General features: G+C 43.5%; 1 protein-coding gene across 2 annotated transcripts; it reads left to right on the forward strand.

The window, feature by feature from the left end:
* Positions 1-8,136: 8,136 nt before the first annotated feature.
* On the forward strand, positions 8,137-22,496 carry LOC143171934 (arrestin domain-containing protein 3-like). Of its 2 annotated transcripts, XM_076361121.1 has the most exons (5): positions 8,137-8,960; positions 13,068-13,149; positions 16,335-16,482; positions 17,345-17,419; positions 21,912-21,968. In XM_076361121.1, exons 1-4 carry the CDS (start codon positions 8,681-8,683, stop codon positions 17,375-17,377), a joined length of 543 nt encoding a protein of 180 aa, XP_076217236.1. In that variant the 5' UTR covers positions 8,137-8,680; the 3' UTR covers positions 17,378-17,419; positions 21,912-21,968. The 2 variants fall into 2 exon arrangements, with proteins under 2 accessions (XP_076217236.1, XP_076217235.1); XM_076361120.1 differs by lacking the exon at positions 17,345-17,419 and having other exon boundaries at positions 21,912-22,496.
* Positions 22,497-26,290: the final 3,794 nt, after the last annotated feature.

Raw genomic sequence — 26,290 nt, forward strand, 5'->3', positions numbered from 1 at the left:
GCTTTCTCCAACTCGGAGACCCCTAGCCAAGGAAGGAGGGCCCAGGGCAAACTGGTGAAATACGGATCCTTGTTCTGCCATAGGGTTAATACCACATTGATGTCACAGGGCGTCAGGGTAATTGCAGACATGGGTCACGAAGAGGCTTTCTTCAACATGCACTCCAGGCACTATTCATCCGGGTGTGCAGGTCCCCTCCTGGCTCCATGGGAAGTTTTTCATGGCATGGTTGCCACACAGCCATTATAGGCCGGGTGTACCTATTGTGCTAAGGTCACAGCAGTGAGTGGTGCCTCTCAGGCAATTGCCAATATTGGCATGGTAGGTTTGCATGGCGTAGGATGGACCCCGCTGCATGGTTAGTAGTTGATCAGGGTACGGATCACAGCCCGTAAAGTTCTGGAGGATGTAGAATTCTGATCTGTTCTTCACCAAGGCAACAGTGGATAGTCAGTCTACTCTAAAGGTGGAGCCCCCCCCCGAGATCCAGAGGTCGATCAGGAGTAGTTAACAGCCGTTAGAGATTCCCCACTCAGATTGTGGGCAGTGAAGTTTCCCTTGAGGTCAAAAGTATAAGTAGTTTTGCAAAAGGGATAGCTATCCACTGGTTGAGACTGGTTGGGAAATGGATGACCTGTTGCCCTGTAGCATAGAGAGGCCTCTACCCATGGGGCTACAATCCAGTCGTCGCATGCCCTCCTCCAAGAGTCGGTGGTTGAGAGATTAGCCCAAACAGAGTAATACCTGACAAAAGTTTTAGGTGCATGGCCCCAAAATTCCACCAATACCAGCATTCCCACCACAGGAACCCCTTGGTCCCCAGATGCAAGATGTTGTGTACAAATCCAACAATCAGTTCCCTTTCCAACATCCACCAGCACCTGAGATGTGCGATTTAACAAGTTAGAATCCCAGCCAGCAAGGCCCTGTTGGACTGTCCCTAAGAACAGTATCCACAGGCTTGCACAGAATAACCAACAGTAGTACAAGTAAAACAACTACAATAAACAGCAATATAGCAGGAGGATTTTCCAGATCAGTGCATCCGTCCAGTGTGGTCCAGTAGTTGGGCCGAGTCGGCAGCTCTAGGCATTTGCAACAACTTCTATGATTAGAAGGGCTAGGACATGAGGTAAGCAAAAGGGTCTGCCAGAAAACAGAGCTAGGAGGCGGATCTCCGTCTGGCAGTGGATACCTGCCCACAAGTTTTCTGGCAGCACCTTAGAGAGGAAGGAAGGAAGGAGGGGCCGAAGGAGTTAACACCGGGGCGCTGGGAGGTGCTACAAGGCTCACGGAGGCCACCTGCCGATGGCCATTCAAAAGCTGTAACAAAACATTGTTTGGCAATTTATCAATTTGGGGGTTGGGGGTGGGGTGGTAAACCCCCTTTCCAGCAGGAGCTGACAGAGGCAGCCTCTCTCTGTTTGGCTGGCAGAAGTGCCCCGTCCTCTGCCTGTGCCCATTCTGACCGCTGGGCACAGAAGCCATTGCCACAGCGTGTACTTGAGAAGCGGGGGTCTTATCAAAAACTGACCACTCATCCCCTCCCAGTCTGACAATTTCTGTCCACGTGGGGGGTCCACCATCAGTACCCTGTAGCTGCTGTAGTGCTACACCCAAGGGCGTCAGATGGAGGGCCACAGTTTTGGCCAGGCAGCACCATCCCCCATAGGATGCCTGGAGGGCCAGGGTATTCCTTCTGATACCAGCTTGATTGAGTAAATCATGGATGGCTAGAGTGCTCCACAGTAGTTTCAAACTGCTCGATTGCGGCCTGTGATTTGTGTTTCCCTTCTCACTCATCACGGGGCAGAGCCCACACCATGCCCAAGGTGGCGTCCCACAGAGTGAAAACATTACCTGCCCCTGGGACTGGTTGCAACTGCACCCCGGGTCCAAAGGACAGGACAGCCACTTCCCTCTCATTGAGGTAAGTTTGAGCTGCCCCAGTGTGCCAGAGCCACCTGAGCCACTCCACCCAGCCTTCCCCTGGCTTTTTATGAAACCGGATGCCCAGGGAGCATAACTGTTCCCCGGTATAGGCTTGCATCCAGTGAGTGCTTGAGGCAGGTAGGGGACGGGCTTCTAATCCTGGGCTATGACCATGCCAAGACCTGAGAGTAGGGTCAGCAATTTCCTCCTTAATCACAGGTACAACAGTGTGGGGATTTCAGGTCTATGTAATCTTGTTCATTCACAGCTATGAAAAAGTCCAGAGGTGCAGACTCTGCAATAGCGGAAAGTGGAGTCACCTCAATAAACAGGCTTTTCTCAAACCTGGTCTGTGCTGGGGATGCTTCAAACAAATCCAGCTCAGATTTGGTACATTTTTATGAGCAGCCATGAATGAAAGCCATCCCTTTTAAAATACATTTCCTTTTCTAGCGGTAGAACAGGACCTCTTTCTCTGGGTTTTCTGTTTCTTTTGCACTGTTTGGCCTGGCTTGTTCTTTTTCTTCTTGTCCTGGTCAGACTGTTGTCTGGTGCCCTCCTACCTTTTTCTTTTAAAGGGCTGAAGCAGGCCTTCCCTTTGGGGGCACGACATGGATTTCTTTCTTTTAAGGCTTTTTCTTTGGATATAAGCAAGTTCTGAACCCTCCTGATTTGACGGTGTTTCCAACTTGTCCATGAGAAACTTGGAAACACGTCCAAACACGTTTTTTGCAATATCTTGAACAGCGCTTTTAACGTGTGGCTTAACACGTTAAACACCTGCACCATTCTTCACAGGAATGCCTTGAAAACCAGGGAGACCATTGCCGGCCTGGGCTCTGTAATAATTCATGTACAAGGATGGGTCCCCAAAATTTCTTACCACTACCATTTTGGTGTGGTTTCTTAAAATATCAGAGAATTTGGGGGCCAAAGATGCAGCTTCACACTTTCTCAAAGCAAAATGAGATGTGCTTGTTCTTTATTTCAGTGCTGATCGTGTCGATGTGCTGGCAGTTTACAGGCACATAGCACGACTTATCATACGTCACCATAACGACCTTGTCGTTATTACTGCCAGTCAGAACGCAGCAGAATAATGGAACTAAGAAGTCTCTGACAAGCTGGTGCTCTACAAGATCCGTGTAGAGGTAGAGTGAGTTAAACCCACCGGTGATGTCCACCACAAAGGGAAATTTCTTAGCAGCAACATCCGGAGAAGCCCCCAAAATATGTGCTAGATCCTCAGTAGTAGAAAAAGTGTAAGGCCGTTCATCCATTTTGAGCTTTGTTTTCCTTATGACAGGGTCATAGACCAGGCCCACTGCTGGAGAGTCAATGGCTGAAGCTTTGTTTTGGGGGTTAAGAAGATGGTTCATACGTTCCATCAACGTGGAGAAGGACAGATAATAGCCTTTCCCCAAAGTATACTACCATGTCTTGCCCTGCAGCGCTATTTCAAGGATGGTGTCTTCATTGATGTTATTCCAGCTGTGCGGGTACTGTATTTCTGCCAGCCCCACCTCCCACTTCCTTGAGAACTCCAGGGATGTCACCAGCTGTACAGTAAAGTTTGAGCTGGTGTTTTGTGGGAAGATTCTGGCGCTGGCATTGCTGAGTAGCGTGATGTAGAAACTGCTATCCTTCCCCCCCCCAGATGTCCTGAACTTGGAAGGCTTCTATCCAGCTGCTAAATTTCTGGGGCCAGCAACCCCACTTTACCATCAGCTGTTTCTTTCTTCCTTTCCCTTCTGCAGCAATTGTCTTCTCAATTTTGTAGATTCTGTCCTCATCGGGATTCACTTTTTGAGGTTCTTCAGGGTAAAATGTCCCCTCAGTTGCTTCATGACCATAGTCTATTAAGTGGTATACAGGTATCTGTCCCCTTCTCACAATTTCAGCTACTATGAAAATTCCATCTGTGAAAGTCTGCTCATAACCTTTCTCAAATCTCTCTTTTGTTCTAGACGCCCTGATGTGGTCTCCCTTTTTGAGCAGAGGCGCGAGTTCTTTAATTTTAAACACAGGCACATATATGGTTTTCCAAACCCTCGCAGAGTTTAAAGGGTTCACGTCCACAGGCCTGGCTCTGATAGTTCTGTGGAAGCTATGGTTATAGCTCTTTATAAACTCCAACAACACATCAATGTAGCGAAAATTGTTGCGTGCTGTAAAATATTTCCACATCTTGGTTTTGAGCGTCCTGCTAAAACACTCTATGACAGAGGCTTTTACTTCATTATTAGTAACAAAATAGTGAACATTGCACTGCTTTAACAGCTTGTTTAAAGGCTGGTTTAAAAATTCTTTTCCCTGGTCAGTCTGTAATTTCTGAGGCTTCTGCCCCCCCCCCCCCCCAAAAAAAAAAATTGTTTTAAAAGCCCCAGCTATTTCAGAACCTGTTTTGCCTTTTAGACCAATAGCCCAGGCATGCTTGGATAATATGTCTATCGCCGTTAAGAAGCACTTAACACCATCGTTGTTTCTGGAAAACTGTTGCATATCCACTAAGCCTGCCTGCCTGCCATTGTGCATCTACCTCTGCCACAATCATCCTGTTTCCTTTAAAGTGCTTTCTTGCCACTTGGTTTAAGCTGTAAGCATCCTGGCTTGCAAGCCAGGTTGCTGCTTGACATCTGTTCAGAACAGCGATACTCCTTTTAGCACCTTTAAAAAGGGGATTTATACCCCCAAAGCTTCCCACCTCCCCAGGAGCATAGTAAATATCTTTTAACAGAAGTGGCGGTGTAGACATGCGTACATAGTTGTTTCTCTCGCATATTCTCACTCCTCTCTCTCACAGCTGCTGCACAGCATTTTTTTATCCTTTCTTAAATATGTTATCACAGAGGTGCTACCAATGTCACTGATTGGCTCAGCTTTGGCCAGCGGCAGGTCCGTCTTGGAGCCGGCTGAAACTGGCTGTGTCCGACATGGGGGCAGCTCCTGGTGTCTTCTCACAGAAGCCACCCCTGCAGCCCCACCCCCCCAAAACCTTGCCACGTAAACCAAATACAACAAGATATAAGGAGAATGGAGGGGAATATGGAGGGGCAGGTGTGTCTTCCTCTGTAGGGTCAGAAGGGGGTCAGAGTCTGGTCTGGGGCTGAAAATGTCCCCATCCCAGTTGTCATCATCATCATCGTCTTGGTAGATGGCGGCCCTAACTTGGGCTGTTGTAACAGGACGATCGCACCGGGCCTCAAGGGGACTGGGCCCCGCTGGGCCAAGGGAGCTTACTTATGCTCCAATATTGATACGTGGGTTTGAGAGGCCAGGCAGTTGGATCGCCATTCTGCTGCATCCCTCTCGTCCTCTTGCTTAGCTTCTTCCTCCCGTTCAAGGGCGCTACGCAGCCCGGTAATTTAAGCCCAGGCAGCATCTAGGACACAACTCAGGAGGCCGATCAAGGCACCTTTGCCCTTACCCTGTTTGCAATGGCTGGCCTCATGCCACTGCTCAAATTCATCCCTGATAGCCTGGTGGTTCATCCAATTATCTCAGACCCAATCCTCTACCCATCGGGGAGAGCTCCAACCTTGCTCCTTTCCTAAAGTCTCCAGCAGGTGTTAGAAAGACTCCATCCTGCCAACTATGCCAATTAGTGTGGTCCAAACAGTAGTGGAGTCTGACAACACATTATAAACCAAACTTTACTGAGGCAGCAAGAAAGATGAGCATCAATGCGCCCACGTGGCAACTCACCCGATCACTGATGGCAAACACAGGATCGTAAGCAATGCCGTGGCTCTGGCAGACTATCAGGGACACCTGGTGTCCGGGTCATCTGACAGCAACAGCCAATCGCGCTATATCTTTATAAATGTATATATCTACCTATATATAGATACACATATACATATATGGATACATAAAAAATAGTGTAACTATGCATACATAAATAAAACACATGTTTGTACACTCCTTTATATGTATATTTCTATATATGTATATATTGTATACATTGTATATAAAAGTATATATTTTTATATCTGAGCATTTCCTGGTCCAAAGGAAGCAGGCAGCCAACCAGAGGGAGAACTGAGAACACGTAGGTATGACAGTGTCAAAACGAGCCCTCAGCCAATCACAAACCAGTACGAAAACACACGGGGAATGATGCTGTCAAAAGTGGCATCCTCCCTGCCTGTAGTGAAAAGGGGCTTCCTTTTCTGACATGCTTCTGTAAACAGAAAGGGGTGGCTGGTCCTGCCAGCCAATCACAAGGCTGCCTGAGAACACGTGGGTATGACGATATCAAGAAATGGCTGTCGGCCAATCACAGAGCAGTATGAAAACACATGGGTTTTGATGTTTAACAAAATGGCAGCTCCCTGCCGTAAAATGGCATCTGAAAAAAAAAAAAAAAATAGTGGCCCCCTGTGTATGTAGGGGGAAGGGACTTCCTGGTCTGATGTACTTATGGGTAAACTGGAAGGGGCAACTGGTCCTGCCACCCAATCGCAACAGACCACATGACCAGAAGAGGGGGCGTGACCTCCAGGGCAAATGGTACACATGGTTGTGGGGGGGGACGACACAGGGGACCTGTTACTTCTTATCTTGGATAAAAGTTGTCCCTATACTACTAACTAGTCTTGAAAACTGGGTCACTTTCATGTAAATCAGTACATCTGATCACTCAGGATATCTTTTAATTAACTCAGAACAGCAGCATATCAACATATGCAAATTAGAGAGCTTCAAAGATTGTGGATTTTTGCATTGCATAGCAATCCAAATTTCCCAGAAATTTTAATGGACTCAGTTCCATGTGTTTAGAAAAACATCCAAGAAGTCTGAACTATGCCTGCAGCCCCAGAAATTGCTCTGAATTGCTGCTGTGCCACTGCTGCAGTGAAACTTAGATTTATCAGTGCTGTTCTCAACATATCCAATATCACTGCATTTTCCGCCAGACTATAATCCAGAAACTGGAAAGAGCTGTCTGCTGCCCAGTATGACATATGATCAGGATTCCAACAGTCTGCATATTGCTCAAATCTAATATACTACAAGTTGGCTCACAAATGAAATGATCTTCCTAATAGCCTACTCGCATGAAATGCTTAGAACACATCCCACATCATGACAGCAGCCATGTTATTCTGAAGTTGTGTGTCCAAAAATGGCTTGGCAAGAGACAGCAATTCTACTGAGAGAGGAAGGCAAGTTAGGGCTACACTGTCTGTAGATCATATATAATGCGGGGGGTGGGGGTGGGGCGGTGTTTTACACCAGCAAACCAAAATGTTTTATCCATCTCCAACAAGCCTGGAATGGGCAAACCTAGCAAGTATACAAAATACACCATCTGTATTAAAAAAATAAATGAGAAAACACCATAATGCCATATCCAAATTATGTAAGAAGGTCCCCTTCCTTATCAACACGTATACAAAACCATCCATATGAATAGCCACTTGGTTAGCAAGATTTGGGTCTTTAAACTTCGCAGATCTTGGAAGACCTGCAGAAGGTAACTGCTGTGCACTTTAAATTCTGTGCAAATCCACACTGACAGAGGTACACGATGACAATGAACCCAGAACTGGAAGGACAGGAATTGTGACCCTCCTGTCTGAACTCCATGAATGGGAGAAATGGTGTAATTTCTTTATCCAAGAAACGGCACCACAGGGGAAAAAAACAACAGCAGCAGCAGCAAACAAACCAGACCCCAAACTAAGATACTGTAGAACAATTATATTTAAAAGGATTAACATAGGAAACTTCACCTTGATAGAGGCTTAAATGTTTACTTTTGCATAATGCCTCGCTTTTGTACCCTCACCCCTCAGTGAATACGGCGGGTGCTGCTGGGGGGGGGGAGGGGGAGGGGCAAGGGCCAGGCCGGCAAAGACAGCCGTGCCCCCTCACCTGCCGGCCTCGGCCCGGCTCCCTGCCTACAACCTGCTCAGGACTAGCCGCTTCACGAACAAAAGCTTTGGGCGAGATCTGTAACTGAGCGACATGCCGAGCATTTCCCTGACAGAATCGCTGCTATTTTTGCTGTTAGCCAGGCAACCCGTGGCTGAGAGGGAGAACCCGTGCCGGCCGCGGCCAGACTCCGGGGCCCGGCGCTCACCGCCCACTGCCCGATTTCAGCTGCCAGCTCCTTTCGAGACAGCTCCCAACCAGCCAGCCAGGGCCCCCAGGCCGTGCCAGGCAGCGAGGCGAGACGAGACGAGACGAGGCGAGGCGAGGCGAGGCGAGGCGTAGAAGGCCTCCGGACAAGGAACCCTCACACCCCCCACCGCAGACGTTTTTTCCTCTCAGTTCTTCAGTACCTATCTCAACACCGCACTGCGGGCTCGCAGCGGAGCCCTGGCTCCACCAGGGAATGCTCCGGCTCTCTGCGCGAGACTGAAGCAACAACAAAAGAAAAACGCATACGACAGGGAAGATACGCGCAAGCGGCGGAAGAAACCGCCACCACGACTCGACTCGCGCATGCGCGGCGGGGGTTGTTTTTCACAAAGCTGGTCTTAAAGTGAGCTGGTAGCGTGCGGGCAGCTGTCTTTGTAAGAAGATCGCAGCGCTGGGCGGCTGTTGCCGCCGCCATCACCAAAGTTGGGGTTTTCTCAGTAATTTCGATGAAGCGTTTGTAGGGGACACGCTGATCTTGTTGGCAGGCTCTTTGCGTGGCAGAGGCATTGTTCAGTGTAAAGCGAAGATCGCGTTTTGTATGAGACCTTGACTTTTTTTTTTTCCTTACAGTATATTTTTATACACTTTGTTATGAAATATGGTGTTGGGGAAGGTGAAGAGTTTGATAATAAGCTTTGACTGTCTCAATGACAGCAATATTCCCGTCTATTCTAGCGGGGACACAGTCTCAGGAAGGGTCAACTTAGAAGTTACTGGGGAAATTAGAGTAAAATCTCTTAAAATTCATGCAAGAGGACATGCAAAAGTACGTTGGACTGAATCTAGAAATGCTGGATCCAACACTGCCTATACACAAAATTACACTGAAGAAGTAGAGTATTTTAACCATAAGGACGTTCTACTCGGGCACGAAAGAGGTAAGCTTTTCACTTATTCATTCACTACATGCAGACACTTTTCCAGAAAAAGACACATCTTTGCATCGTCTTGATTTATCTCTTTTTAATATGCAGTCTCATAGAGCTCACTACTTCTAAAGATGAGGAAATGCCGGTTACGTTCTTAGGTTTTATTTTTGATTATTTGAACACTTACTTAATATTAAAACCGTGTTGAAGTGCATTTTCAAAGTACCTGCAAACAGGACTTTCTTAAAATTACCTGCCTTTTAACAGAGTCTTTTCATAAGGATTTGCAGGTTTTTGATATGCAATGTCGTTTTTTTCTTAGTGATATTAGCAGGATTTGTTTCTCTATGGGGAAAATAACTGTTAAATCAAAACCAGATATGCAGTAAACTACTTTCTTGGTAGCATCCTATCGAATCATGAGCGTGATTAAAACATAACGCTAGACTTTTTGACACATAATAGATATGGGTCTGACTTTCAGACTGACATGTGATGATTTTTAAGGTTGGTTCATTGTTGGCAGATAAAAGATTCCCTGTGGCTTACTCTGACATGCTATCACCACCCCACCTGTAATTTTCCATCTCTTCCTTTGTTCTAAACTAATATACTTGTAAATTACTTTCATTTCTTTTATTCAACTCCTCTATGGGGGACCCAAATGTAAAAATCTGTCTGAAAGGCCAAATAAGAGTTCATGGTTGTACGATCGGAGCATCGCTTCTGAGTTGGGGAGTTCTGGAACCTGCATTCAATGAAAACCTGGTCTGCTAAGCCCCTATAGAAAGGGAAAGTGCCCTGCAAATTCCCTTATTTTGGGTATGGAAATGGAGTATTACATTGTGAGCGGGACTGTGGATCTTAAGTTTGGTAATCTATCGTTCGCATGGTTACGTTGTGAAAGTGTAAGGGACTCTAAGCTTGTTTTTTCTGAAGTTTCCACCCTTTGTTAGAAGCGGTTCAATCCTGTTTGGGACCGGTCCTGGGGAGAAGGGAGGGAGTACTCCTCCTCTCCGCAGATTGGTTGCACACGTCAGGTGGTGGCGATGACTTAATTCCTAGCACAAGAAAATGTTAAAACTGATTACATAATTTGGGTCGGGTGTTTTGGTGTGTTGTTTTGGTTTTGTTTTAAATATGCAGCATATTTACTGCAGAGATCCTCTGCAGTAAAATGCAATTTTTAAAGAAGTTCGACTACAGATTGCATTGAGCCTCTTATTAAGCACTTCTGAAATAAATACTGTAGCAGAGTGGAGTTGCTATTGATTTTAATTATGTTACCGTGATGCAAGCAAGCACGGGTCACTCATGAGGTGGCTTTGTAGCTCAAATGTTCTTTATACTGCCGCCTTAGAAATAATTCTCTCATGTGAAAGTTCGTTCACCTCTGGTTTGCAGATGACAGAAACGTGCAAACATGCATGAGTCGTTCATAGCAGGATGTATGCTTACAAGTAGGAGGGCGACCCCATGCTTCTAACTGTCTGCTTAAGCAGCAGCAGCAGCAATGACTTTGCATGTGGACTGTAGATCCAAATGCTGACCCCGATAGTAGGTGCTTGGTTTTGTCTGGAAAGGGAACAAAAGGTGGCAGGGAAGGGACAGATCTGACACGTTCCGACACCAGAAGCGAGACAGGGTGCGCACCGCTGCATGTGCGGCACGTAAAAACTTAAGCGGTTGTCCCGGGACACCACTGCCCGTCCCTCAGCTGCAGGGGCAGGACTGCGAACACCCGCCGCATGGAGAGGAGTTTAACTCAACACCTCGTACCCTAGCATAGTCCGGAAGACCGCGCCCTGTCCCCGCCTTGTCATTGGCCTGCTGGGGTTTGTTAGCCTGTTGCTAAGGCGATGCCAGCCGCTGATTATAGGGGGCTGGGACGTGGGGGAAGAGCGAGGCTGAGGGAGCAGGTGTGTACCTGCCCGCACTCTGGTGTGTACTGGGGGCGGGGCGAACGGGCTCTGGCCACCCCGAGGTCAGCCCTGTGCGGGGTTGGGGGCGCTCCGGGCCCCGCTTCCCTGAGGAGTTACAGAGTATGCACGGTGGGGGAGGGCACTAGCTGTGAAGTGAGGAGTACAAGTTTACCTTGCTGGGAAACCGGGGGGTGGGGTGTTTCAATTCATCGGTTACTGCTTTTTTCCCTTGCTGCCTGCCTTCCGGCCCCCCCCGGTTATGGATCCGATCGCGGCCTTGGTAGGACGCTGGGGGCGCTGCACTGCTAAGGGGGAGTGCTGTCACCCTGGTCACTTTTTGTTGGGAACGGGGCCTGCCTGGCAATGTCGGCCTTGACGGCTCAGAGGGCACGCTGCCTTTCTTGGGAAAGTCCATCTCTGGGGACAGACAGAAGCATTCAGGCTCCTGCCGCGCACATCCACTGGGCCAGCAAGGGGCTGCGAGCAGGAGCGGCCATTGGAACACATGGCCCTGCAGCCTCTTGCATCCCTCGCTCGGTTGTCTTTTCCCTCCCACGCCCCCGGCTAGCACTACCTGTAATCGCCTTTCAGTAATGGTCAGCACATGCTCCTGAGAGAGAAGTGCAGGATTGGGGTGTCACCTTGTACATAGCGCAGGGCAGGCCGGGGCAAGCCAGCAGCATGGCCCTGTGGTATGAGGAGACCGGATGGTGAGGCATAGATGGTGCCCCTCCCTCTCTCCTTACCTCTGCGGTAGTCAGGCTAGGCTGTGAGCAGAGTTGCTGAGCAAATGTGGTGGGGTGTAACGTATACTGTATGTATATGAGTAGTTGGCAGGGGATCTGCTCGCGCCTGTTTAGGTCAGTCCTCTCCTGCTCCAGCCTAGTCTGTGATTGGTAAACAAGTACTGAGCTGTCACAGTTCTGCTGCTCAGGCTCAATGGGACTGCTGATCTGGCAGGAAGGAAGCGAAGAAGGCATGAAAAAACTTATGTGGAAGGAAAAGATTATTATTTTTAATTTTTTTTTAAAACAAACAAACAAAAACCTCCAAGTTTTTTAACAAAAAAAGCATTATACACATTGTTTTGCGCTCTCAGTGTATTGAAGATTCTTATTTCATGACATTACGTGCTGAGGAGGCATTTGTGTAAATAGTGTTTTTATATTTTTGCATAGGTTTGTTTCAGCATTTCTGGTGCACTAAAGAAATTAGAGCATCAGCATTTTTGTAGGACAATGGGAACTAAAAAAAAAAAAAAATCTTAAAATGTACCAACATTCCTTCATGATGTTTCAGACTACTAACAATAGGTAGTCTCTTTTGCATAATCCCACTATATGTGTTTTTATTACCCCAACCCTTTTGTATATGAGATGCTCAATTATTTTCTCTAAATAACTTTCTATTTTGATGGAATCAGCATTTTTCTGGTTTTATGGTAATTATATCAGAACAAACAACAAACTTGTTGGAACATTTAAAGCAATACAAGGAACCATGACTATAAACCAAGGTCAGCTTTCTTGTTGAAATTAGGAAATGCTTGGGTCTTTGCTATCCAAGCAAAATCGAGCTAAACTTTGAATTTTTGATACATTAGCTCTAAACAACATTAATTGGACAGCTTGCCACCTTTCGTGCCCCTGAATTTGTTTGGTACTTTCTAGATGGTGCTTGTGCACTTTTTAAAAAAATCAATTTTTGGACGCTTGCTAGGCAGGAGATAGAAGGAAGCTGAATTACTAAATTTAATCTATTAATGTAGCAGACTTAATACTAAGATCACTTAATCACTATTAGAGAGCTCTATTTCATTTTAAGTTATAACTAAAAATCATATTGGAAAACACAGTTTCCATTACAGATCTTTCAGGCAAACCTTGAAGTGGCAGCAGTTACAACTATGTCAGTACTCAGAATCAAGATCATAAATTAAAACAAGTTAACTTCTGCTTTTATGTAAGGTGAATCTTGGAATCTCACCTAACCTTAAAAATTCTGCAGCCATACATCTAGCAGTTAGTACAAATGGACTGGAGAGACTTATTTCTGGGACTTGTTTCTTTCTTGTGTTCTTTGTATTGTAAAGAACGTATAAATCCCTCTTATTCTGGAAAAGAAACCTATATAATATATTATGCTGTGTAAAATGTTCACAGGTGGAATAGCATATTGGGTTTTTCCCTCCTAGATGATGACAATTCTGAAGAAGGCCTTCACACCATTCATTCAGGAAGGCATGAATATGCATTCAGCTTTGAGCTTCCACAGATGTAAGTACTTACATGCAGTACGCAGCTTGTGTGAGAGAAGGCTGAGATATGTACCTGCTTAAGAAAAATTCTTGTGGGTGGAGGGGAAACCTTTTCAATGGTAGTAGAAGTTGTGCTCAGACATGCAATAGAGGACATAATCTCGTTAAACTGAAGAGGTTGCTTTTAAACTGGTTAAGAGTTTTTCCACAAAACAGGAGCTCATTGTTGCCCAGTTGGTTACTTTCTTTTGACTGAGGTCTATTGACTCATTATGTCTTGTAGTATTTTACCCCTTCACAGGAGAAGGGAGGGGAATTTGTGTCATTTGAGTCCTGCAGAGCGGCTGAGGTATCTCTTAAATGAAACAAGATTTTACTGGAGCCATGCAGGCCATCAGAACTAGTGATAAGATAACAGCTTAACTGTTCAGGCTCAGTCTGAAACAGATGTGGCAAGCTTAACCACATTTGAACAAATTAAGAGGGGTTTTTTTTTTTTTCCTAGTTTAAATAGGATGTATGTACTCAGGCTGACCTTTATGCAAAAAGCCAGGATGGAAATAAGCAAATGGATGGGTGGATGAAGCAAGAAACATTCCCATACCTAATCCCACTTGTCTCAGAAAGCAAAGGTGACGCAAGAGTGATAGCGGAAGCCTTAAGATAAATTGCCACATATGCACAAAAAAAGTTTGAGGTGTCTAATGTATACATTGTGAAGGGAAGATATATACATAGAGGAGTTACCAACATGGAAATTAGCTAAAACACAAGTTGCAGGAAAATTAAACATAAAGGAAGAGAGAGAGTCTGGAAATAGATGAAAGAAGGGAGGCAGGAGGAGCCTTTTACTGTAAAAGCCAAGCACTGAAGTAATTAAGGTTAAAAAAAAGTTGGCAGAATATTAGACTAACACCTAATATTAAAGCTAATAAACCATCTGCTTATTAGAGGGGCTGGCTTTAGCAGAACCTGTAGATGATAAATGCTTTTACGGATCAGTTTCAGCAAATAGTACAGGGCTTTACAGTAGATATTATTGGAACACTGAAGAAGACCCATATATATGGAGACTTTTAGAAGTCAGTTTAAGGTTCAGATGAAAATCTCTTCTATAAGAAGTGATAAGGATGATACCGATATTCCCTTGAGTTAGAAGGGATGTTCAAATATGAAAGAACAAAACAGTATATGTGAATATGGAATATTATGTTTGAGATTAAATAGATGACCGGTAAAATAGCACAAGCATTGATTAAAACACTAAAGTTCTTTTCAAGTGACTTGAAGGAATAACTATGAAGCCATCTTTGATAATACTGAAAAAATGAAGGCTGGTAATAAAAGGTCTGAAGAACACTAGTTTGACACTGCCTCCTTACTGTTTCTTGCTATTTTGTATCCATAGAATATTTCTAAAATTTATTTAAGACAAAACCAATGTGGTGGGTTGACCTTGGCTGGCTGCCAGCCTTCCATGCAGTTGCTCTCTCACTTCCCTTCATCAACAGGACAGGGAGAGAAAATTAAGATGGACAAGCTTGTGGGTTGAGATAAAGGCAGTCTAATAAGAAAAACAAAAGCCGTACGTGGAAGCAAAGCAAAAATAAGAATGCATTCCCTACTTCCCAATGGCAGGCAGATGTCCAGCCACTTCCTGGAAAGCAGGGCCTCAGCATGCGTAGTGGTTGCTTGAGAAGACAAACACCATAACCATGAATGTCTGTGTCAGCCCTGTCCATCTTCTCCCCTCCCCCCGCTTCAACTTTTATTGCTGAGCACGACGTCATATGGTGTGGAATATCCCTTTGGTCAGTTTGGGTCAGCTGTCCTGGCTATGTCCCCTCCCAACCTCTTGCTCACACCCAGCCTATTGGCCTTTGGGAATGGGGTGTTGGAGAGACAGCCTTGATGCTGTGCAAGCACTGCTCAGCAATAGCTAAAACATTGGTGTGTTAGCAACACTGTTCTAGCCACAAATGCAAAGCACAGCACTATATGGGCTGTTATGAGGAAAGTTAACTCCATCCCAGCCAGACCCGGTACAACCAAATACAAAGCGATAGTGAAAAAAACAAGACACTGACTGGCCTTACTGATTTTGCCTTAAAGGATACTGGGGCAGGATGAAACATTGAAGACTGATTAGAAAATCTTTTCATTTGTGTTATTAAGGAAAAAAAAAATGTAAACATTTCAGATGTGCAAATAGAGATGTCAAACCTGTAGCAGAAAGAATCATTCTAGTAAAGTACTAGCTCAGCTAGTATAATCGCCTATAGAAGTTAGGGAGGGAAGCTTTGCCTATAACTTATCTTTTATTATGATGCATTTCAAACATAGTGCAATATAAAAATTCTTCCTTTGAGATTAAAGGCAAAAAACGTTAGGAAAAGACAAGTTACGGTTAACTGGATGTGACTGGAATATAAAAATCTTATGTCCTTCATCTTATGATGTTGGGGGGGGGGGGAGGGAGAGGGAGAGGAGGAAAAAAGGGTAATGCTGAAAGGTTTGGAGTCCCTTTCCACATCTCTTTCCCTCCAACTCCCCAAAAGGACTTCCTTTGTCTTTCAGCGTTCAGAGCAGAATAGTCTTTATCTTTTTTAATATATATATAAAAAAATATTTTAAGATGGCCTCATCAGGGTAAAGTAAAATTAGGAGATGCTCAAAATAGCCTCTCTCTATTCAGAACTCTAAATTGAAATGTTTAACTCCCGTACTTAAGGCAAAACAAACTACAAAAGCACTCAGTTATTGCTAAAATAAACCACTGAGATACCAGCCAAGTAAATAATACACAATTATTTACAGAATACAATGTCCAAAACAATAATTGGATGGTACTAATGCTAATTTTATTTGGTGGTCTTAATTTGACCTTAAAAGGGCATGCTTTATTCTACACTTGAAAGTGGCCTCTTAAGTCTAAAGGAAATGTGTACTCCTCTGGCATTTTCTAGCACAATTCTTTAATTGATTCTTAAAACTTCTACAAAACTACTGTTGGATGAATTGGAGATGATATTTTCTCCCAACTTTAATCTTACATTTTTCTGAGATATGGAAACTTTGCAAATAAGTTATGCTTATTATGATGCACTAAAAATACAGTTCTACATACTAATTCCTAATCTGATCAATTGTATCGTTATTGGAAAGAGAAAAATTTTACTCAACTTTGACCTTTGTCCTGCACAGACCACTTGCTACCTCATTTGAAGGCAGACATGGCAGTGTGCGCTATTGGGTGAAAGCTGAATTGCATAGGCCTTGGCTTCTACCAGTAAAATTAAAGAAGGAATTTACGGTCTTTGAACATATAGATATCAACACTCCTTCATTACTGGTAAGAACTGACAGAATTACTCATTCTTTTTCTGGCATAAAAATAATGAAGTATAATAACTGAAACAACATCAACATGTAATTTTACCTAATATTTATTTGCTAGTTTAACTACAGCTCTTCTTTTAAGTATTATATCAGTTTAGCAACTCTCTAACTGCTGGTGTTTTAATGGCTAAGTTATCCTGTACTTGGCGCTGCTTGATTTTTACAATACATAAAATGCATTTGTCAACCTAAATTGATACTACTAAATTGTAGAATCTCATTAAGGAAGAAAATTTGGTGAACTGTTCCTCTTCGATTATAAATAAAGAATAATCTATGTAAGGAACAGTGCAACTCTTAATATTTTAGTGAGGGACTGCTAACTTAAAAATGCAAAGTAAAAAATTTACTGCAGTGCATAATTGATAATTTCCACATGGGTAGTTTTCTACTGATGGGGAGAAATTATCACAATTCTGTATAATCCTTTCCTGAAATTTCATTTTATTAAAATAACTTTAATATCACAACTGCTTTCAATGAGGATTTGATTTCAGTCTGGCCTAAAATTCCTTTATTTTATCCCTTCCTCAAATTTTAATCTAGAGGAAAAAAAAAATTTAGAAGTCCATTGAAATAGGTTTCTTGTGTGCATGGGTGAAAAATCAGGCTTGCAAAGGGACCTTGCACAAACTCCATTAAAATCAAAGGTCTCTCATTTGACTTTAATGGGCTTTGGATCAAGCCCTAAATCCTGATGTTGTGTAAAATAAGTCTTTTTAATATAGGTGGAACAGGATCATTCAGAAACCAAGGAAATAGCAGGAGTCAAGATTACAGTAGTTTAGCTTAGTTATTTTGTTTCTGAAATACAGCTTAATGGAAACAAAATTACACTGAAGATGTAGAGTATTTTAACCATAAGGACCTTCTACTCGGTCACAAAAGAGGTAAGCTTTTCACTTATTCATTCACTACATGCAGACATTTTTCCAGAAAAAGACACATCTTTGCATGGTCTTGGTTTATCCCTTTTTAATATGCAGTCTCATAGAGCTCACTACTTCTAAAGCTAACCGCAAGAGGGGGGCCTGACTTCTGGGGCAAATGGTACACATATTTTCCTGTGGGGATGGGGGGGTGTCAGAAATTCAGTCGTAGGTTTGGGGCCGGGTACCTTTTACTTCTTATCTTGGTTAAAAGTTGTCCCTATACTACTCTAGTTCCAAATTCCTCTTAAAAGCTTAGTGAAAATAATTATAAATCAATTTCATGTTAACTGTGAGCTATATATGTATATGTACTCAAAGCATCTGAGATAAGATCTGCTCTTTGAAATAATCACCCTCCTTCTCCTAGTGACCCACTCAGGAAAGTTTCCTTTTATGTTTTATTTATTCTGTTATTTCCTCTCTTAAAATATGAGTCTTACTCCTACAGCCTCTCACCTCTGTCCTTTGGGTAAGGAGAATGTATTGATCCATTTCCTGCATCACATCCTCTTGGCTGTAGCGGGCACAGCTATAAATTGCCAGTTCTCAATGTTTTGTTATGAATCTAACAGTATTTGTTATGTTATCCTAAAGCCTCAGATTTGGGAATTGATTTGACTACATAAGATTCTCATCTCAAATAAACACATTTAGAACTGATGAGTTCAGAGAAGAGCATGTGAAGAGTTCAACAGAATAATTCAGAAATATATATTTATATTAAAAAAAAAAATCTCTGTTTAAATCTGCCTTATGATTTCTGAAAGCTTCGGGGTTGATACTGTAATTCGGCCAGCAAAACACCCAGCTCTTCTGGTTTCTATCCTTGCCTTTTGTCCACTTCTGCTTGCTATCCTGCCTGCCAGCCAGCCAGCCAGCTCAACTCTCACCCACTCACCCATCTAATTCCTCTCCCCATGTCTCAGTTTTTAGCAATTCAGTCTGGTTGGGTGCCAGCTGCTTAGCCGTTCTCTCAGCTCACCAGCCACACTTCCTCCTACCCTGCTTCACCCATATTAGGTTGTCCGGAGTTGTCTGGGCCTGTTTCTCATCAAAAATACCATCCACCTTCTCTTTGCTTTTCTTCTGTCTTTCTGGTCTAACACAGACTTGTTTCTAGCCACCTTATGTATCACCTTCCCATTATATATGGTTATATATAATTTAAATTTGGAGCACTGAAGGGATTAATACAGGTTTATATTCATGGTGTGGTTAAGCATGTATTATAAAATAAAATTGAGATCAGTGGTTTTTCATTTTTGAGAGGTCTATGTGATTCATATTTTAGCTTGAGGATTTAGGCAACCTAGTCATGCTCCTTTACATCACAGACTACTGTGCAGGGTGAGATCCAGTAGAAGGATGTTGATGTTAAGTCTACATGTTAAGGTCCTTGAATGCGTCCAGAGGAGGGCAACAAAGCTGGTGAAGGGGCTGGAAGGCATGTCCTATGAGGAGCGGCTGAGGACTCTGGGTTTGTCTAGTTTGGAGAAAAGGAGGCTGAGGGGCGACCTCATTGCTCTCTGCAGCTTCCTGAGGAGGGGAAGTGGAGAGGGAGGTGCTGATCTCTTCTCCCTGGTATCTGGTGCCAGGACGCGTGGGAATGGTTCAAAGCTGTGTCAGGGGAGGTTTAGACTTGACATTAGGAAACATTTCTTTACCGAGAGGGTGGTCAAACGCTGGAACAGGCTTCCTAGAGAGGTGGTTGATGCCCCATGCCTGTCAGTGTTTAAGAGGCATTTGGACAATGCCCTTAATAGCATGCTTTAACTTTTGGTCAGCCCTGAAGTGGTCAGGCAGTTGGACTAGATGATCGTTGTAGGTCCCTTCCAACTGAACTATTCTGTTCTATTCTTTTCTATTCTGTAGAATACACACACTTCTACCACTGCCAATGTATATGTTTAATGCTGCTACATACTATTCAGCCCCTCAGTCATGTACTTGCATCTTTCCTCCCTGCCTTATAAACACTTCTAAATTTAGCAATTGATTACAGTTCTTGTGTAAGAACCTGTTTAGCAAGGCCTTGTTGCAGACGAAGAGCTTTTTAGTTCTTTCCACCTACAACTTTCAACTAAAAACTACTCCACCCCGCTTCCAGCTCATCTGTGACACCAATTCAAAGGGAGTATCTTTAAATTTTCTCAAAAGAAAAAATTTCCCACCTATGCAGGTGACAAATTCAAAATCTGAATTAGGCCAAACAGCAACACGATGCTTATAGTATAATTTCCTCTTCTACTGTAATGTTTATCTTAGCATTACCTCTGTGATGACACAGACCATAGCTTTTATCTGCCTCAAAAAAAGTTGTTTGTTGTTGTTTTAAAAAGCAAAATTAAAAATGGGATTATTTCTACTGTGGAAAAAAATCAGTTCAAACCCTAAGCTCAATGAGCTTCTTGAAATCTACGCTTTATCTTTCATCTGGCTCACTGGTGGTGACTCTTGTTATAAACATTGTGTTTTATTGAACTTAAATAGTGATAAAAAAATTGTCTGCACTCAATATATTTTGATATTTAAGTCGATATCTAGTTAACAATTTATGGAGAGATTCAAGTACAAATACTTGAACTTCAAGAGAACAGTTCTCTCTAACACAAGTGTGCCAAAACCAGTTGTAGCAAATAAAACTTGACAGAGAAATGTGTTCAGAAAGTATTTGCTTGGAAAGCAATCTGTCTCTCTACCTTGCAGGAACGGGGCTTCAGAGTAGGCTCAATAACAGTACAGCTTGAACGTATATGTAAACCAAAGTAACTACAGTAGCTACGGTGTCTGGAACCATGCTCAAATAAATGCATAGAAATCATGAAATAGAAAAGGGTAACTAAGTATACAAAAATCCCTGTGAAATACCAGAAGGAGGACAGCATGTGTAGGAGGGAACATGAAATATTGAAGTCCTAACTAAATGATTCATACTAAGCTTACCGTTGCTGGTATGTTAATGGCAGCACTACCATTATGCATTGTCCCCGGGCCACATTTTTAGAAGGATTCACATAAATCTTTGTGGTATTGGCCACTCAACTGCTGCTGAATATAAATACAGAATATAGGGGCACATAGGCTTTGCATACATTAAACATACATGCCTATAAATGTGGGTAACTAAATATGAAAATCTCACCGTTTCCTTCACATTAGTACAAATTAAGCTGCTACTGAAGCATTAGCTTTTTGGACAGGACAATTTAACAAACAGCAAAATGTATCATCAATGTCAAAGAGCAGACTATGACACTAGTTTTAAATAAGCAATGTATCCACCTCCTTAATTGTAGTGAAAAATACAGATGCTATTTTTTCTAAAGATCTGTTCTAACTCATTAAGCTTTCAAAAATTAAAATTATTTGGGTCCATCATCAAAAATCATTCTTATAATCAAGTGAGGGACAACCTGGACTGACCATACTTATAAGGTAGAAACTGGTTTGCTTTTGTACAACATCTTTCCTGTTGTGATACTTATAAGCCCAAGAGCATTTTAGGAAAACTGGACAATTATCCCAGACCATCACAATAGGAACATGTACACAATCAGAAGTATGCAAATAATTTACATTGAAACATTCAGTTGAAGATACAGCAGAAGGAAAGAGAACTGGTCAGACAAGTCAATAAGGAATGGCCGAGAAGATCCCATTTCCACAGCAAGTGGGAAATCAATTGCTGAAATTATTACAAAAAGACCACCATCCAGCAAACCAAGTCCCTGGAGAGGGCAAAAATATTTTTGGCTTTTATAATTAGTAATTCTTAACTATATACTGTACAGGCACAAACTGTTTAGACAGAACCCTGTCAGCATCTGGTTAAAAGTGCGGCTAAGAGTTGTTGCCTATTTCAGGCAACCTAGAACTGTTGCTCAAAAACTAGGTATTTGTTTTTTGCACTTACATCGTGATTTCCATTCAAGGAACACAATGTGTTTTATAAATATGTGTTTTAGTTAAATCACAGGTCCCACCACTGAGCGTCAGCCATTTAGATCTCATAAAAGAAAAGGTACAAGCAGCACTGAAAAGAAAGATTGATTTTTTTTACCCAAGGTCTTTGCCTTTCTTTATTGGGTTTATGTGGCAAGGTTCTGGTAGTGGGGGGGCTACAGGGGTGGTTTCTGTGAGAAGATGCCAGAAGCTTCCCCCCATGTCCAACAGAGCCAGTTCTAGCTGGCTCCAAGACAGACCTGCTGCTGCCCAAAGCTGAGCTAATCAGAGATGTTGGTAGCACCTCTGTGATAACATATTTAAGAAAGGGTAAAAACTGCTGCACAACAGCAGCTGGGAGAGAGGAGTGAGAATATGTAAGAGAAACAACTCTGCAGACACCAAGGTCAGTGAAGAAGGAGGGGAAGGAGGTGTTCCAGGCGCCGGAGCAGAGATTCCCCTGCATCCTGTAGTGAAGACCATGGTGATGCAGATTGTCCCCCTGCAGCCCATGGAAGACCACAGTGGAGTAGATATCCACCCTGCTGCCCGTGGAGGACCCCAGGCCGCAGCAGGTGGATGTGCCCTGAGGGAGGCTGTGACCCCATGGAGAGCTCGTGCTAGAGCAGGCTCCTGGCAGGACCTGTGGACCCATGGAGAGAGGAGCCCACGCTGGAGCAGGTTTTCTGGCAGGACCTATGGCCCACCCCGGGGGACCCATGCTGGAGCAGTCCGTTCCTGAAGGACCGCACCCCGTGGAAAAGACCCATGCTGGAGCAGTTCATGAAGAACTGCAGCCCGTGGGAAGGACCCACATTGGAGAAGTTCGTGAAGGACTGTCTCCTGTGGGTGGGACCCCATGCTGGAGAAGGGGAAGAGCGTGAGGAAGAAGGAGCAGCAGAGAATGCATAATGAACTGACTGCAACCCCCATTCTCCCTCCCCCTGTGCCATTTGAGGGGAGGAGGCAGAAAAGTTGGGAGTGAAGCTGAGCCCGGGAAGAAGGGAGGGGTGGGGGGAAGGTGTGTTTTCAGATTTGTTCTTATTTCTCATTATCCTCCTCTGATTTGATTTGCAATAAATTAAATTAATTTCCCCGAGTCGAGTCTGTTTTGCCCATGATGGTGATTGCTGAGTGATCTCCCTTTCCTTATCTCGACCCACAAGCCTTTCGTCATTGTGGTGGGTTGACCTTGGCTGCCCACCAGGTGCCCACCAAGCAGCTCTATCACTTCCCTCCTCAGCAGGACAGGGGGGAAAAAAATAAGATCAAAAATAACTTGTGGGTCAAGATAAAGGCAGTTCAATAAAGAAAAAGCAAAGGCCACATGTGGAAGCAAAGGAAAACAAAAGATTTATTCTCTACTTCCCATCAGCAGGCAATGTCCAGCCACTTCCTGGGAAGTAGGGCCTCAGTACACGTAGTGGTTGCTCTGGAAGACAAATGCCGTACTAACAAATGCCCCCCCCCCCCTCCTTTTTCTTAGCTTTTATTGCTGAGCAGATGTCATATGGTATAGAATATCCTGTTGGTCAGTTTGGGTCAGCTGCCCTGGCTATGTCTCCTCCCAACCTTTTGCCCACACCCAGCCTATTGGCCTTTGGGAATGGGGTGTTGGAGAGACAGCCTTGATGCTGTGCAAGCACTGCTCAGCAATAGTCAAAACACTGGTGTTATCAACACTTTTCTAGCTACAAATACAAAGCACAGCACTATGAGTGCTGCTATGAGGAAAGTTAACTCCATCCCAGCCAGACCCAATACAGTCATATTTTCTTTCCCCCTGTCCAGTTGAGGAAGGAGAGTGATAGAGTGGCTTGGTGGGCACCTGGTGGCTAGCCAAAGTCAACCCACCACACTTTCCTACCATGACGCAGTATTGTTGACTAACACTGTGATGGCCTGGAAGCAAATAATCTGCCAAGTTTTGTGGTGAGCTATTTTCTTGCCCATTTCACATATTTAGAAGGCTAGAAAAACTGGGTTTTTTTTATTTCAATAGTATACGTTGTAGTCTCCAGTTTTGTATTTATATATTTTTCCCTACAGTGTTTTATTTAGAAATCTAACTTAGGCACTCTGAATTGTCCCCAGAAGCAACTACCTATCTCTATTAACAACAGAATTTAGATGCTTAACTTAGTTCTCTAAATAGTATCTATATCAAATGCCTCAAGTAGAACTAAATTAGTATTATTAAATTATCTGTGACAAAGATACTGGAGTATCTAATTTAACAAACAGAATAAATCCAAGTAGTATATGAAGGACAAGAGTGCCATTTGCCCAGTATGTGTTCGTGTAGACAAACTGGACAAAACATATCATTGCACCCTGTGCCCCATCTAACTGTCACTTCTGAAGCAAGGGATGAAGTCCTAGATCTAGAGTTACTGCACCTCAATACTGCTAGGGACCAAGACTAACATTACTTCCAAATGGAGCGCACACAGATTCACATTCCTGTGGATGTATAGGAATCTAAGTGAGTTAACTTAAAAATATGCCATTTTTACAAACTGGTATTACAGGAAGGGCTTATAAATTTACAGGAGTAAACAGAATCACAGATCACATTAGAAGATAGATGGGATTAGGCTCCCTCCACACTTCTGAGAAGTTGATAATATTGTGCAAGGACTTCAGTTAAAGAAGTGTTATCTGCTCTGAAAAGTGATGGTGGAGTTGTTTTCACCTTTACTGTGAATAATAAGTAGGCTTTTGGCTTTTTGGCTGCCAGTGGTATGCTTGCATGGGGTCACAGTAGAACAGATTCAGAATTGAAGGGAATATCCTCAGTGAAAATGTTTAAGATCTTGTAGTCCTAAGCAGAAGAAAAAAAACAAAACAAGACTCCTAAATGGCAGAGGAAGGCCTACAATTCAGATGAGCCTGCCTGGGATCAGCAATAAGAAATAAAGATACTTTTTTTTTTTACCACAGTATCTCTCCAAATATACATCAAATCTCTATTAAAAACTGATCATGATGAAGCAGTCCACATACACACACATGTGCCACTTCCACAATAAGCATGAACAAAGCAGTTGTCAAAACGTCACCTAATTCAATGTCCTGAGTAGTCTGGTATCCCAGATCTGCCAGTATTCAGTGCTTTGAAAGAGAAGTAAAAAAAATTAATTTAATCGTCAATAGTAGAACATGATGACTACAAAGAAATTTATTTCTACTTAGTTTAGGAGATCTTTTCTGAGAGACAAGAGTACCTGCGATTAAGAGATTTTTTCAGATGAGCTGGATTTCTATTTCATGCTCCAAGATAAATCAAAAGATTTTCATAACACCTCAGCACACTGGATACTGGTCTGTTTTAGGAATATAACCACTAGAAGCTTCTTTTTTTCCAGCAGAATTTCAGTCTATATTAATCATTTGTTATCTTAAAAACAGAACTCATTATTAATAAAATGATTATATAAACCATTTTAATCCTCCTACAACCTTTGTACTGATATTCTGCAGCAGATAGTTTTGTCAGCTATAGTAAAAACAGTTTCTCAGGCTATAAATAGCAGAAATTAAGGGTTTTACATAAACTGATGTTCAAACTCCCCTTTCCTGCCTAGCATCAGGCTACAACCTATTCCACTGAGGACAGCAATGCTTCCTCAGACAGCTGGTTTTACTACAATTCCTGATTAAGCTTTCAGTCCACACCCCTATTTTCTAAATCCTAATGAATGATGGAATCAGCAAGTTACCACTAGTCGTCAAGATCAAATAGGGCCACTGCATCTCACCATGTTGCTGTTTTGTAATTTATTTAAAGTTTCTTCACTAACACTCCCATAGTCACCAGGAATATACATGGACCCATAACATATGACTGAATCAACATATCAGTATTTTTTTCCCTGACTGAAATTTATAAGAAGGTAGCTTACAAATGACAAGCAAGGTCTTATATATTTTTTACAAAGTGCATCTACTGATTTTGAGTTTACCACTTGTGGAAGAAGGGGCAGGCGACTCAAGAAGAGTACAGGGATCTCGTTAGGTCATGCAGAGAGGAAATGAGAAAGGCAAAAGCCCAGCTAGAATGCAATCTGGCTGCTGTCGTTAGAGACAACAAAAAATGTTTTTACAAATATATTAATGACAAGAAGAGAGCCAAGGAGAATCTCCATCCTTTATTGGATGCGGGGGGGAACATTGTCACTGAGGATGAGGAAAAGGCTGAGGTACTCAATGCCTTCTTTGCCTCAGTCTAACAGGCAGACCAGTTATCCTCAGGGTACTCGGCCCCCTGAGCTGGAAGACAGGGACGGCGAGGAGGATGAACCCCCCATAATCCAAGAGGAAGCAGTCAACGACCTGCTACGCCACCTGGATGCTCACAAGTCTATGGGGCCGGATGGGATCCACCCGAGAGTGCTGAGGGAGCTGGCGGAGGAGCTTGCCAAGCCACTCTCCATCATTTATCAGCAGTCCTGGTTAACGGGGGAGGTCCCGCATGACTGGAGGCTTGCCAATGTGACGCCCATCTACAAGAAGGGCGGGAAGGAGGATCTGGGGAACTACAGGCCTGTCAGCCTGACCTCGGTGCCGGGGAAGATTATGGAGCGGTTCATCTTGAGGGCGCTCACAAGGCATGTGCGGGACAACCAGGGGATCAGGCCCAGCCAGCATGGGTTCATGAGAGGCAGGTCCTGCTTGACCAACCTGATCTCCTTCTATGACCAGGTGACCCGCCTAGTGGATGAGGGAAAGGCTGTGGATGTGGTCTACCTGGACTTCAGTAAGGCCTTTGACACTGTCTCCCACAGCATTCTCCTCGAGAAGCTGGCGGCTCACGGCTTAGACAGGTGTACTCTGCGCTGGGTCAAAAACTGGCTGGACGGCCGGGCCCAGAGAGTTGTGGTGAAT

This window comes from Aptenodytes patagonicus, chromosome W (assembly GCF_965638725.1).
Source record: "Aptenodytes patagonicus chromosome W, bAptPat1.pri.cur, whole genome shotgun sequence".
Taxonomy (NCBI): Eukaryota; Metazoa; Chordata; class Aves; order Sphenisciformes; family Spheniscidae; genus Aptenodytes; species Aptenodytes patagonicus.